The sequence below is a fragment of the Oncorhynchus mykiss genome, chromosome 7 (assembly GCF_057628025.1).
Source record: "Oncorhynchus mykiss isolate SJ-2025 chromosome 7, ASM5762802v1, whole genome shotgun sequence".
Classification (NCBI taxonomy): Eukaryota; Metazoa; Chordata; class Actinopteri; order Salmoniformes; family Salmonidae; genus Oncorhynchus; species Oncorhynchus mykiss.
The window spans coordinates 34,632,000-34,645,453 of NC_143028.1; the positions used below are offsets into that span (position 1 = coordinate 34,632,000).

At 41.2% G+C, this 13,454-nt stretch overlaps 2 protein-coding genes across 4 annotated transcripts; both read left to right on the forward strand.

Annotated features, from left to right (window-relative positions):
- The first annotated feature begins 210 nt into the window (after positions 1 to 210).
- On the forward strand, positions 211 to 4,130 carry csrp1b (cysteine and glycine-rich protein 1b). The gene is made up of 6 exons (XM_021609219.3): positions 211 to 526; positions 1,915 to 2,024; positions 2,565 to 2,733; positions 3,012 to 3,141; positions 3,531 to 3,624; positions 3,775 to 4,130. Exons 2-6 carry the CDS (start codon positions 1,916 to 1,918, stop codon positions 3,849 to 3,851), a joined length of 579 nt encoding a protein of 192 aa, XP_021464894.1. The 5' UTR covers positions 211 to 526; position 1,915; the 3' UTR covers positions 3,852 to 4,130.
- A 4,631-nt stretch (positions 4,131 to 8,761) lies between these two features.
- On the forward strand, positions 8,762 to 12,900 carry tnni1b (troponin I type 1b (skeletal, slow)). 3 transcript variants are annotated; one of them, XM_021608253.3, is made up of 7 exons: positions 8,762 to 8,888; positions 10,126 to 10,158; positions 10,911 to 10,952; positions 11,058 to 11,189; positions 11,279 to 11,368; positions 11,568 to 11,744; positions 12,027 to 12,900. In XM_021608253.3, exons 3-7 carry the CDS (start codon positions 10,944 to 10,946, stop codon positions 12,129 to 12,131), a joined length of 513 nt encoding a protein of 170 aa, XP_021463928.2. In that variant the 5' UTR covers positions 8,762 to 8,888; positions 10,126 to 10,158; positions 10,911 to 10,943; the 3' UTR covers positions 12,132 to 12,900.
- The last annotated feature ends 554 nt before the right edge of the window (positions 12,901 to 13,454 follow it).

The following is a 13,454-nucleotide window of genomic DNA, read 5'->3' on the forward strand; positions in this document are numbered from 1 at the left end:
TGTGCAATGACCCTTAAAAAGATCTCAATCGGATCACAATGGCTTTGTTTACACAGGCAGCCCAATTCTGATATTTTTTCCACTAATTCATCTTTTGACCAATCACATCAGATATTTACACATTAGATTTTTTTCAGAGCTTGTCTGATTCGTCAAAAGAACAATTAGTGAAAAAAATATTAGAACTGGGCTGCCTGTGTGAATGCAGCCAATGTGTCTTTTAATTGTCTACACCTGTGGACAAGATCATGTTAGCCCCAGGTATAAACAGGGTCTCTGGCTCTCAATTTGTTTTCTCTCTCTGCATCTCGCAAACCCTTTTCCTTCAGCCATCTAAAGCCCTTTCTTTTTTTTGTCCTCCTCGCTCTACATCTCTTTCACAGTCTATGTGTGTACCAAGCAGACTCCTCCCTAAGTCCCAGCTTGGTTTGTTTCTCTGAGTTCTTTTAGACTGAAGCCACTCCAGAACTCCACTGTTAGAGATCACTCTACAACCAGGGAGTTTCAGCCACACACACTACACAAGGTAAGATGGGACCATCTCAACACCTACCAGCTACTATTGCCACTGCTTTCATGATGCATAGTATACAGTAACAGGCCACAGAACACTTTCAAAATGTTTATTACTATCCAAGAATGGACAAATTCTTCTGCTTTTTCACTTTAAAAGTGCAGGGCAGATCACATCTGCTCTGCCAGACACTTACAGGGTAAGAAGGGTAAAATAAGCTGTTGTAAGTAGGGAATTAATTGCTTAGTAGCTTGCTTGTGTTATGATGATGATGATGATGATGATGACCGCAGCTCTTAGATCATGATGGCTGACAGAACACATTGTTAGATGGAAAAATCGCCTAAATGTTTTGGCTGGGTACATTCATGGTTCTATTTCCTGAGCATCTGCAGGAAAGGAGTCACAACTCCGGAAATGAGTAATGTTTGTGACCAGCTTCCTATGCAATGTGTTGCTCAAAATTTATATTTTTTCAAAAGTGATAGTCACTGAACAGGTCAGGCAGCTTTACACAGAATAAGGTCATAAAGTGACTGTTAACATGTAGTCGAACTGCATTAACATTTAGGGAATTTAGCAGACGCTTTTATCCAGCGCAACTTACATGGACAATTAGCGTTAAGTGCCTTGCTCAAGGCACATCTCGTCCACTCTGGGATTTGAAAAAGCGTCATTTCGGTTACTGGCCCAATGCTCTTAACCACTAGGCTACCATAAAATGAAGAGACTTTCCTGTTTACTCAAATTGCAGATTAGCACCTTCTGTCTTGGTGACATATTTCAACAAGAGATTGAAGTACAACACGCATCAAACAGCAATTTATTTAAATTCAACAGTAGACTTGATAAGTTGGGTTAAGTCAATAACTATTCTGAATGAGTGTTCTGGCACCTCCCTAGCCTCAGGAGGAACTTTGAATTTCATGAAAAGGAGAATAAACAGTGAAAGTGCCTGCAGGTACTGTAGCCAAACCCAGCAGCAGTTTTAACTCTAAGGTCATTCCTTTATCTTTGAGTACATTCCTAAAATACCCTTTAGTCTAAATGTATGGTACCTACAGAGGATACCCAGGCTCTATTGTGTAAATACTATTCTCTCATTTGTAAAGTTCTTGATTACATGACCAGAACCCTAGTTATAGTCCATAACTGGTTGTACTTTTTTTGTTTTTTTTGTTGCAGTCACAAGGTCTGGAAAAACCTCCCATTGTATACACAGCTTCATGCATTTCTCCTACTGTAGGTCTCCTACCATCCAATGTGTGTCAGGAACTGTAGAAGCATACTTGCTTTTTTATATGTAAGGCACTCCTCCCATTCAGTGGGTGTCCCAACAGAAGGAACCACATGCCTCCCATTTCTATGTAAGGAACTAACTCTCCACTGTAATTCTGCAGAATGCCTTTGGGAGGAGGAAATAAGTGTGGCTGCTGCCAGAAGACTGTGTACTTCGCTGAGGAAGTGCAGTGCGAGGGGAAATATTTCCACAAGTCCTGCTTTCTGTGCAGTAAGTGATCCGCGTGAGGTCATCCCGTTCTTTCGTAAACCACATTGACGACTAATGTACCAATTATTCTGAGCTGACATTAAGAGCTCATGATGGAATGTGAAGTATTTGGCACTCGGAGGAAGCGGCAAATCCAAAGGTTCTCGGTTCTTGCTAGCATGTCCTTATTTGGAGAGGGAGAAATGGCTCTGTCACAGGCCTTGTATGGGAGAAAAGGTACCAGAGTGATCTGGCTCAGATGAGTGTTTGTTAGTTAACTATGCACCTCTCTCGCCCCCAGAGTCAGAACGTCAAATGTTAAACTAACACTGGTGATACCATAATGTCTTTGCAGTGACTCAGACTCGAAAGAGTCAAATGTCTGCAACTACATGGCCTGTTGCTGATTAACGTAACACAAAATGACCTCCAATTGGAAGACTGTTAATATTGGTGTGTAGCTTCTAAACTGCTTGTGTTGCTGATATGGCACAGCATTGACCAATCAGTTCAATGCCACTAAATGTCTGCCTCTCCCTGCCTAAAATATTCTGCTCTTAGTGGCATGTAAGAAGAACCTGGACAGCACAACAGTGGCCTGCCATGTGGATGAAATCTACTGCAAATCCTGCTACGGCAAGAAGTATGGGCCAAAAGGCTATGGCTTTGGTGGGGGAGCAGGCACCCTGAGCATGGACACAGGGGCACATCTTGGAATCAGACCTGAAGAGTAAGGAAGTAATCTTAAGAGTTGCATGTACTCTCCATACCAATAGGTCTACCAGGGCTTTTTCCACAGCACTGCTGATATTCATCATTCCCTTCTAATAAGGGGCTGATTTACAGCCTGGGAGAACATTACATTAATTAATCAATTAGGGATAAAGGAAAACCTGCAGACCTTGAGGACTGACTAGAATGCTGTTCTATGTAGTTTAATCATAACTAATCTAACCATAGTGTTAGTCATTACATATCCAGTAAGACGGTCCGTTTCTTCATCAACAGGCAGGCAGCCCACCGCCCCACCAACAACCCCAACGCCTCAAAGTTGGCCACTAAGTTTGGCAGCTCAGATGTGTGCCCGCGCTGCGCCAAGGCTGTGTATTCTGCCGAGAAGGTGCTCGGAGGTGGAAATGTAAGTCAGCGTTTTGGGCTGATCCTGTCATTTGGAAGGGGGAGAGCTACATTATGGGTCATCTCCTGAACATCATGGGGCGGTTTCCCAGACACAGATTTAAGCCTAGTCCTGGACTAAAAAGCACTTAAAGGAGATTCTCCATTGAGCTTGCTGTCCAGGACTAGGCTTAATCTATGTCCGGGAAACCGCCCATATATTTAACAGTACTAATGGCCATACTGTGTCAACGGCTGCTGTGGCAGTGGGTCAACTGAAATGCATGATTAGGGATATCTTATCTGTGTTCAAATAGTGTAATGTGAAGGAGAAATACCAGTTATTGTTGACATACTGTATCTGTGCAGCCCAGTGCTGAGACAACACTTTTCCTAATCTGTCTTTTCCAGTCCTGGCACAAGAGCTGCTTCCGCTGTAGCAAGTGTGGGAAGGGGCTGGAATCAACCACTGTGGCTGACAAAGATGGAGAAATCTACTGTAAAGGTGGGTGTACTATTTCTGAACTTCTACTGTAAATGCAGCAAAACAGACTTTAAATAAACTAGAGAATGCAAATACTGTAGCATCTGTTATCAATTTATCTCCCTTTGTATTATATACATTATATCAAGTATACTACCTTTTCATCCACAGCATGTTATGCCAAGAATTTTGGTCCAAAGGGCTTTGGGTTCGGCCAGGGGGCAGGAGCTCTGGCACATGCTCAGTAGGGCTCAGGCCTCCTCGGACTACTAAACATTTGGACTGCAAATCCCTGGATTCCCCAGTCAACCTGTGTTTAATCGTGCTATCTCATTCCAGCTACTGGCAGAGGCTCACGCTGTGCACAGTTTACTTATGTGCTTACCTTACCAGCGGCGTTAGCTGCTCATGTTTTTTCTAAGATGAGGTTAATACTCTGCATGATACATTTTTTTGTAACCACTGAGAGAACCAAGATTTACCAGCTTGTTCATTTTGGCCTAATAAACTCCTTTTTGCAATTTGAATATACACCAAGTGAGTTTTTTTTATTGATGGTAAGATGGACACACCCTGGTTTTGTTTGGCAGTTGGTTAGTTTGCTTAATGGGGCAATTTATCAGGGGCAGAGTGAAAGAAGAAAATCATAAAGTATTGTAGTCCAAGGCTATGAATTCTGAAGACTTGCATTGATCTTATCATATGAAATGTACTGTATCAAATACTGTGCACATTAAAAGGTAACAAACTAAGAGGAAGCATTGAATTAGAATATGGGATCATTGTTTGGGAAATAGGCTTGCATGACAACCGCATCTGGCAACAAACAACCCGACTTTGAAATCTTTTAGACATCAGAACAACCTAGAGGGAGTCAGAAAAGGAGGTGCATATGATAGGTAAGCTATACAAAACCTTGCTGAGAGTAACTGACAATCTCTTAGAGAATTACTATTGGAACCAACATTTAAGTTTAGTTTGTTGGCACAAGATGGCGGGAAGATCTGAGCATAATTAACAGTATTACAGTTAACAATGTATGCTTAATCCAGTAAAAAACTAATGTAAATGATTTATCTACAGACAAGTGTAAAACTGACTCAAGCCACGCATTCTGTAAATGTTAAAGTCCCAAATGTATGGGCAGAGCTAGAAGGTTGTCTGTCAGAGGTATTACAATTTAAACTTTATATCCGTCTGCATATTTCAAGGCATGGCATGGCGTGTTGCGAGATGCCAATAGGCTGGGTGATTCACGTCTCATCTTAAACACGTGTACTTAAAAACCTGGAAATCAATGTGCCATAATTAATACACTCAAATTATTTAAAATAGTATGGGTGACGAGAAATTGGTACCGTTTAAGGCCATGAGTCAACCATTGTCATTTGATGGGGGGGAAGAGCTGTCTGGGTTAGTTATTAGAACTCTTTTTACCCACTGCAAAATGCAACTGGGGCACTATAGAATTCCACTCATACAAAAAGTGGAATTCCTTTTCAATTCAGACAGTGGTTGCATTGCAAGTGTTAATCTTTTATTTGAATTATAATTGGAATGGAATTCAGACCTGAGATACATGGAACTTAATTCCCTTTTCACACACTTCTCTCTTCAAGCATTCTGACTTAACTTAAGCATGAGGAAATGCATGTGCCAGCCATTTGTTTGTGGTGGAGATGACAGAAATGGAGGTGTGGCAGATCTGTCTACCATAAAGCTATATAAGGACAGGCCCATTGTAATGGCATTAATAGGACAGTATCAAACATGTTTGACTCCGTTCTATTTATGCCATTACAATGAGCCCATCCTCCTATAGCTCCTCCCACCAGCCTCTGGTGTATACAGATAAATGTTCTGATCTTGACATGTGCTGCGTTCATAAAAATGTGGGACGGTGGTATTTACCACACACAACTGGGAAATCTACTTGAACACCCCTCCAACTGGTAATTAGTGGGAAACTTGTTTATCGTCCCTGCGCTCCAGTTTCTTCCATATGCTGATGTCACCTCAGGAAATTACATCGAACAGCACTTTCGGCAGTTAAATGCAACAAAACATTCATTATAAAAAGCTAACTAATATGATTTTAACTAACATTTGTTTACAAGCATGATAGCTGTACTGTTAGTTTGTGGTTGATGCAGCTTGTTGGGCATTATCCAATCAGCAGTTCTCAAATAATTAAAAGCATGTGAATGCATCCAACTGGTATTTATTACTTTCCCACATGGTTATGAACGCAGCATTAATTCCCTAATAATTCCACCACCTTTACACAAGGTCAAGCGAACCTGTCTGTTGCAAATGGAAAAACATATTTTTTTTCTGGTAGAAATAATGGCATTCTCCATGCACTGTAATTAATAGATTGATAAGCGCTAGCTAAATGGGTAATCTGTTTGGATAAGGGGATTGTAAATATAGGCTAAACGACAATTGGATATATTTTACCTTATGATCTCTGGAGATACAGTGGAGTATGAAATGTGCCGTTATGCAGAATTTAAAGTATGGCCTTATAATTTGCAGGGATTACATTTAAAAGCACAAATGGCATGACCAGTAATACTTCACATTTGTATTATCTAGAATGTTTAAATCATGGAATTCGATTATTTAATAATTAGTACTTATCAAATTAGTAATTTAAAACGATATCAATGGTTTTAATCATACGCACCGACTTTTCCTATAACGCAATAAACAAATTCAGTTTGCGCCTGTGGCAGTTATCGAGTGCCATGTGTTCGCTACCAAATCTCATGGTTTATTTGAATCCTTTTTACGGTAATTTAGCTAACAGAAATTGGAAACGCAACACCTAACCCAAACCTCAATCGCCATGTTTTTCAAAATGTCCAAGAAATGATTCCAGTAGGCACGTGACTTGTATCTGCTCTGTGATTGGATGATACAGACCGCAATTCTGTTCGGGATATGTAGTTTGTTTGTCCCCTAATGCTGGTATGTACTGTATACAGTCTTGTACCCTTGACGCTTCCTTCATTTATCAGTTTTTTTAAGCAATTTAAGTTCACCCCAGAGATAATTGTACTTCTTCAACATTTGGAAACCATGCTACCAGCATGTTGTTGAAATGTGTATGCTAAAAATAAGTCGGTGCTCCAGTTTTCCAAAACCATAACTGAAGAAAGAGAGACACAACCCATCTGAGCCCTATTAAATTGATTTAGTGCGTGCAAAGGAGCCACACCCGCTACACGCCATAGCGCTTCTTCAACCTCAGGAGCCTTAAGAAATTTGGCTTGGCAAAAAAAAAACGTTGATTTGATTTTGACAGAGATGGAATCCATACCTATGACAAAGTATTGCAACGGTTTAGTCATAATCCTCTCTGTGTACATGGGCTGCTCGTTTCCATGCAACAGTCAAACAAATCGACAGTACTTTGGTTGATCCTGCTGCCATATATAAATCGAAATTAAAATCAGCTGTCATGCGATGCATCAGTAGGCCTAGTTCTCAAGTGACAGAAATCACAACTGACAGTCTCCTTATTGCCTGGTACAACAGGCAACCATAAATAGGAGATAGGCCTGCTTGCTTCTAGACAAAAAAAAACAGCAGGAACATAACAATCGATTTAAATTTCAGGCCTGCAAGTTTGCAGCAATTTCACATTTTATCCAGGGGTGCAGAGAAGATATAGCAATTGTATAACTCATTTCATGCTATTTTTCGTAGCGGCCGCAGACCCCTAAATGGTCGCTTATGGTCGCACATACACAAAAGCAAACCAAGCACTTAAGCATCCGACAACCCAATCAGAGTGGTAGAATCAGATGGTGATACACTGGTCTATGTATAGTTGGCAGGACCCTGCTATTGTGTGGTGGATATGATTGCATTCCTTTCATCAACTGCGGGGCTTAACATTGTCTGCAGTTAATATTCTAATCAGGCCGCGGGGGCCTGCTGTTCTCAGGGGGCAGCGTGTGTCTGCAATACCTTTCTCATTACCAGCCAACAGAGATCTGAAATACAGGGTGAATACAGCCCAGGGCCGGCTCCAGGCATAAGCGAAATAAGCGGTCACTTAGGGCTCCAGGACGCTAGGGAGCCCCAGACCAACTGTTGAGAGTTAGAATGGTAGAAAACACAAGGTGCAAGTTTGAAATTTGATTGTGCATCAGCAATTTTTCACGTATGTCAGTAACTGACCGTCACTCAATTAGCCATGTCAGCTAACAATTTTCAGATTGGTAAATTAGTTTACCCAGCTAACTAAACTTGTTATCATGGCTGAATAACGACCGGGCAAATGGCCACAGGCCCTGACCTCCAGGGGGCCCCCATTGATTTTGTTAGTCACTCTCACTCGGATATCATTAACATTATCATTAATAAGTCATGGAAATAGGTGTAGAATTGCAGGACATTTGCTTTAAAACTGCAACATTTTCTCTACACCCCATGGCAAAATATGTACAATTATGTGAAATGTGTTATAAAATTGCTAAATGTTCTCTTCACCCCATGGCAAAATGTGTAGAATTGCAGGAAATTAACTTTAAAACTAACATGTCTCTCTGCCGTCAAGAGGGGGCCCACTAAAATGTTTTGCCCGCGAGGTAGGTGGGGGCCTTAAGCAACCAAATCTCGCTTAGGGCCCCCAAAAGGCTAGAGACGGCCCTGACACAACTGCTTGCAAAACCAACCCACTGGATCGTTTATCAAGGCTCCATCATAGTCAGAAAATAGTAAAAAGCAGTTCCTCCACTTGGTATTCATTGCTGGCTGTTGAAGTTACTGGCACTGTCCACCAACCAACAGTAAGAATGGGCAGGGTCTTCACAGTAAAACTGACATGATCCTTTGTAGCTCAGTTGATAGAACATAGAGCTTGTAATACCAGAATAGTGGGTTCAATTCCTAGGACCACCCATACATAAAATCTATGCACACATGACTGTAATTTGCTTTGGATGAAAATGTTTGCTAAATGGCATTATATTATTGTGCTACCTAATAAGGAAAGTGTCTGTCCCCACCTGGCACAACACACAGCCCACTAACACAATGCGTTATCACTGAGCAGCTGCTGGATCATGACCTATGGTACCAACACCACTGGAAAGTTCAGCATCATAAGCATTGGATAAATGAGACCACTAGGGTGTGTGTGTGTGTGTTCTATTTAGGGGTCCCAATGACGGGCAGGAGGGACAATAGGAGGCTGAGTTAAATACTCTGGTGCATTCTTCTTCCCATCACTCTGAACCTCTACAGGACATTTCCAACCTCAGCAGAGAAAGGTAAGACTGGGCTCCTCTCTGAATGTGATATTGTGTAGACAATGCTTAGAGCATTTCTGTATTTCCTGAATTTGAGGTTTTCAAGGTCTGATAATTGCGAAACATTATTCATTGTAATATTTGTTATTATCTGTGTATTTCCGTATGTATTTTTTTTTAACTATTGAACTATTTTGAAAACATCTCGCATACTTTTGGATTCTATTTACAGATGCTCAAAATTAAACTGTAAATCAGTAGCAAATCTAAATGAAAATTTTAGGATAGGGCTATTAGAAAAATCTGGACTCAATTTATGTTTTCCTTCTTTTATTTTTATTTTTTTTTACAATTCGTTAGTTTAGAAAATGTATTTATCAATTTCGGTTTCCAACTTATTTTAGTTTTCTAATGTCTCTTTTGTTTTATTAAATTGTCTTTTCTTTTGGGAAAGAATATTTTCTGAGATTGTTTTACAGGTTTTTCTATGTTTTACCAGTTATTTCTATAAAGTATTCCACACTGGTTTCCATTTACTAATCATTTAGACTGGATTCCCATCTAAACTGGACACTGCAACATTCCTTTATGGAATTAGGAATTCTAAAAAAGAACTTCCCAAATCCAGACCTCCTGGTCTATTTGTGGAGCATTATCCAGTGAAAATAAGCAGGAGAAAGCCAGAATTGTTATCTGTCTGGAATAGTTACCATGCCAGGGCTGATGCACGTCTCTCCCCCTGTCTGCAATCACTTTCTTTTGGGGGGTGCCACTGTCAGCAGAGAGAGGCGGCAGGGGGATGGGTCACAGGCCCCAGGCTCCAAGCCAGAGGGTCAGATGTAGAAGTGGGGACTGGTGATGTAGACCACTTGGAGCCCTGAGCGACCACTTGACCTGCTGATAATGTACTGTAGTAGTTGGAGAAAAACAACCCATAGCTAGATAGTAAACAACTATGACCAAATGGAAACATGCTCTATAGTTCATTTAGCAAAAGAAGGAAGGAATAACAACAACAAAAAGCTATGATTTAGGTGTTTTTCAGTCATATTACATGAGTATGATAGTTACTTTTCATAAAGTTGACAATACACTGTAGAATAATGCAATTACTTTGTGTTGCATGTCAGTACATTGAAAGCTATGATGACATATCAAGGGAACTGAAATGGGAGACATAAGTACCATAGGCTTACAGGTGCAAATGGTTTCTCTTGTCAAGTTCTTCAGAAACATAGGTCTTATTTTTGTCTTCTAGGGGAATCTACATTGCCAAGATGCCAGAGCAAGTGTAAGTGTATTCTTTTCCAGTGAACCCCTTCATAAATCAAATCAAATCAAATCAAATGTATTTATATAGCCCTTCGTACATGAGCTGATATCTCAAAGTGCTGTACAGAAACCCAGCCTAAAACCCCAAACAGCAAGCAATGCAGGTGTAGAAGCACGGTGGCTAGGAAAAACTCCCTAGAAATGCCAAAACCTAGGAAGGTTAGGCAGCAAGTCAGCACCTCAGGTGGACTGGGGACAGCAAGGGCTCAGGTCCTCCGAGAGAGAAAAAGAAAGAGAGAAAGAGAGAATTGGAGAGAGCATACTTAAATTCACACAGGACACCAGATAAGACAGGAGAAGTACTCCAGATATAACAAACTGACCCTAGCCCCCTGACACATAAACTACTGCAGCATAAATACTGGAGGCTGAGACAGGAGGGGTCAGAAGACACTGTGGCCCCATCCGATGATACCCCCGGACAGGGCCAAACAGAGATGGGATGGGTCAGACAGCACATGCCAGTTATCTTTAGAAACACTAACAATGACTGCCTGATAAATTCTGTGTGCCACATTAGGAAGTATTTCAGATACTTGATCGCTTATGCTAAATTATGTTTACACTAAAATGTATTTTTTTCTTTACAGACAAGAGGTGAGATTTCTCTAAATCTATTGCATAAATGCCAATAAACACTGATTAAGTGAGACATTAATTCTACTGTCCAATCTATGACTAACTTAATCAAATTGATTCATCTTTTTGAAGCGAAAGTCGAAGATCTCGGCCTCCCGTAAGCTCATGCTAAAGGTGAGTCTATAGCCACACTATGACCACAGCAATAACACTTGACTGTTTGGCAACTACCTCAGTCATATGAGGCCATACGTTTGAAATATTTAAATGTCTTTTCAGAGCTTAATGTTGGCCAAGGCGAAGGAGGAGATTGAGCAGGAGATTGTGGATAAAGAGGAGGAGAAGGAGAGGTATCTGGCAGAGAGAGCACCCACCTTACAGACCGGTGGCATGTCCTTTGCTGAGCTCCAGGTACTCCCATCCATACACACATTCAGTAAACCTATTGACTACATTGACCTGGGTACTAATTCATTGCAAAATTCAAATTTCCCCAACAGGAGTTATGTCGGGAGTTACACGCCAAGGTTGACGTGGTGGATGAGGAGCGATATGACATTGAAGCCAAAGTCATGCACAACACCAGAGAGGTACCGTGCCTACTGTACCTCTCTGCCGCTTGAAACATACTTTCTAAATGTACTGTATATCCACGACATGGTCGACTCCAAGGGCTAACTGTAAAGATGGTGTAATCTGAGATATCTTTTGTGTAGCCCATAGAGAAAGAAGCCATTTTAGTTGTATCTCTAGGATGGGGTCTACCTCTTCTTTCCACCTGTCCTGTAGATCAAGGACCTGAACATCAAAGTTTTGGATCTGAGGGGGAAGTTCAAGCGGCCCAGCCTGAGGAGGGTAAGGGTCTCTGCTGACGCCATCTTGCGCTCCCTCCTGGGCTCCAAACACAAGGTCTCCATGGACCTTCGGGCAAACCTCAAGTCAGTCAAGAAGGAGGACACAGAGAAGGTAAGTTGAGTTTTTCCTGGTAGATTTAGTGTGTCCTCATAAGATCAAAGGCAGCAGGCAACAAATAGTGTGATGCAACGATGAGTTTTGCTAAGTTTGTATAATATACTGCCTGGAGATTTATTTAAATTGTCAATATTTCCCCCAACCGGTGGTAATCTATACATCAATGACAGGAGCTAACAGTTTGCTCTTGTAACTTGAAGCTGACCAGGCTGATATACTGACACACTGACATCCTACTGACATGGTAGTGACTGCCGTTGTGTGTACGCTCTGCAGGAGAAGACAGTGGAGGTGAGTGACTGGAGGAAGAACGTGGAGGCCATGTCTGGCATGGAGGGAAGGAAGAAGATGTTTGACGCAGCCAAAGGCACCCCTCAGTAGACAGAGAGGAGAATACTCTAAATGTTTCCTTCATTTCTATTCATCCTGAACATTCAAAATGTGTTAATGGTTTAAAGTCTCGTTTCAGTGGCACTACAATGCTTGTGTTTATTGTTTAGCAAGGCTTACACAGTACGAGCTGTATGCTGCTACAATCACAATGTTCTGCTTCATCCTCACTGTTAATATTGACCTGAGAAGAAATTTTAGAGTAAATGACAGTTCATGCAATTCCACTCATTTTGACATGAGGCAGAGAAATAATTTTGCCGTTTTAAAGCTTATTTGCTTGCCTGACACCTGAATTTAATTCCGCTATCAATCGCGTCATACATTGTCTGAGACTAGAAGTCGATTGGGCTGATGCCAAAATGAGGGGCGTTGTAGAAAACAAATTCATCAGCGATTGGATCAGCTCCAACCAATCCGAGTATCAACGTTGACAAGGTCATCATGCAGGGCAGTTTTGGCCCGACACTTTCTGGGACCAATCAGAACGGTCAGAATGTGGTCGCATTCTACAAGACGTCAGGGAGGAAAGCAAATCTAGACTCATCGGGAAGAAGAAACGCTAGTGGGTGTGACATTTGGCCAGAGGGATGTGGATGAGTAGTCAGGCTACTACTGTGCTGCAATTCTACACATTTTGCCATGGGGTGGAGACAACTTTTTGGTGAATGTGAGATAGTGAGAGCGACTGACAAAATCATTAACTGGTTACCAATGTAATTAGAGCAGTAAAAATAAAAGTTTTGTCATATCTGTGGTATATGGTCTGATACAGTGCCTTGCGAAAGTATTCGGCCCCCTTGAACTTTGCGACCTTTTGCCACATTTCAGGCTTCAAACATAAAGATATAAAACTGTATTTTTTTGTGAAGAATCAACAACAAGTGGGACACAATCATGAAGTGGAACGACATTTATTGGATATTTCAAACTTTTTTAACAAATCAAAAACTGAGAAATTGGGCGTGCAAAATTATTCAGCCCCTTTACTTTCAGTGCAGCAAACTCTCTCCAGAAGTTTAGTGAGGATCTCTGAATGATCCAATGTTGACCTAAATGACTAATGATGATAAATACAATCCACCTGTGTGTAATCAAGTCTCCGTATAAATGCACCTGCACTGTGATAGTCTCAGAGGTCCGTCAAAAGCGCAGAGAGCATCATGAAGAACAAGGAACACACCAGGCAGGTCCGAGATACTGTTGTGAAGAAGTTTAAAGCCGGATTTGGATACAAAAAGATTTCCCAAGCTTTAAACATCCCAAGGAGCACTGTGCAAGCGATAATATTGAAATGGAAGGAGTATCAGACCA

What these genes read in the sequence shown, in the direction of transcription:
- csrp1b (XM_021609219.3), top strand. Translation starts at nt 1,916, where the DNA reads ATGCCTTTGGGAGGAGGAAATAAGTGTGGCTGCTGCCAGAAGACTGTG. An exon ending in CAAGTCCTGCTTTCTGTGCA is followed by an intron (nt 2,025 to 2,564) that starts GTAAGTGATCCG and finishes TTCTGCTCTTAG; the next exon opens with TGGCATGTAAGAAGAACCTG. An exon ending in AGGTGCTCGGAGGTGGAAAT is followed by an intron (nt 3,142 to 3,530) that starts GTAAGTCAGCGT and finishes TGTCTTTTCCAG; the next exon opens with TCCTGGCACAAGAGCTGCTT.
- tnni1b (XM_090239504.1), top strand. Translation starts at nt 10,746, where the DNA reads ATGCTAAATTATGTTTACACTAAAATGTATTTTTTTCTTTACAGACAA. An exon ending in TTTTTCTTTACAGACAAGAG is followed by an intron (nt 10,797 to 10,910) that starts GTGAGATTTCTC and finishes ATCTTTTTGAAG; the next exon opens with CGAAAGTCGAAGATCTCGGC. An exon ending in AGAAGGAGGACACAGAGAAG is followed by an intron (nt 11,745 to 12,026) that starts GTAAGTTGAGTT and finishes TACGCTCTGCAG; the next exon opens with GAGAAGACAGTGGAGGTGAG.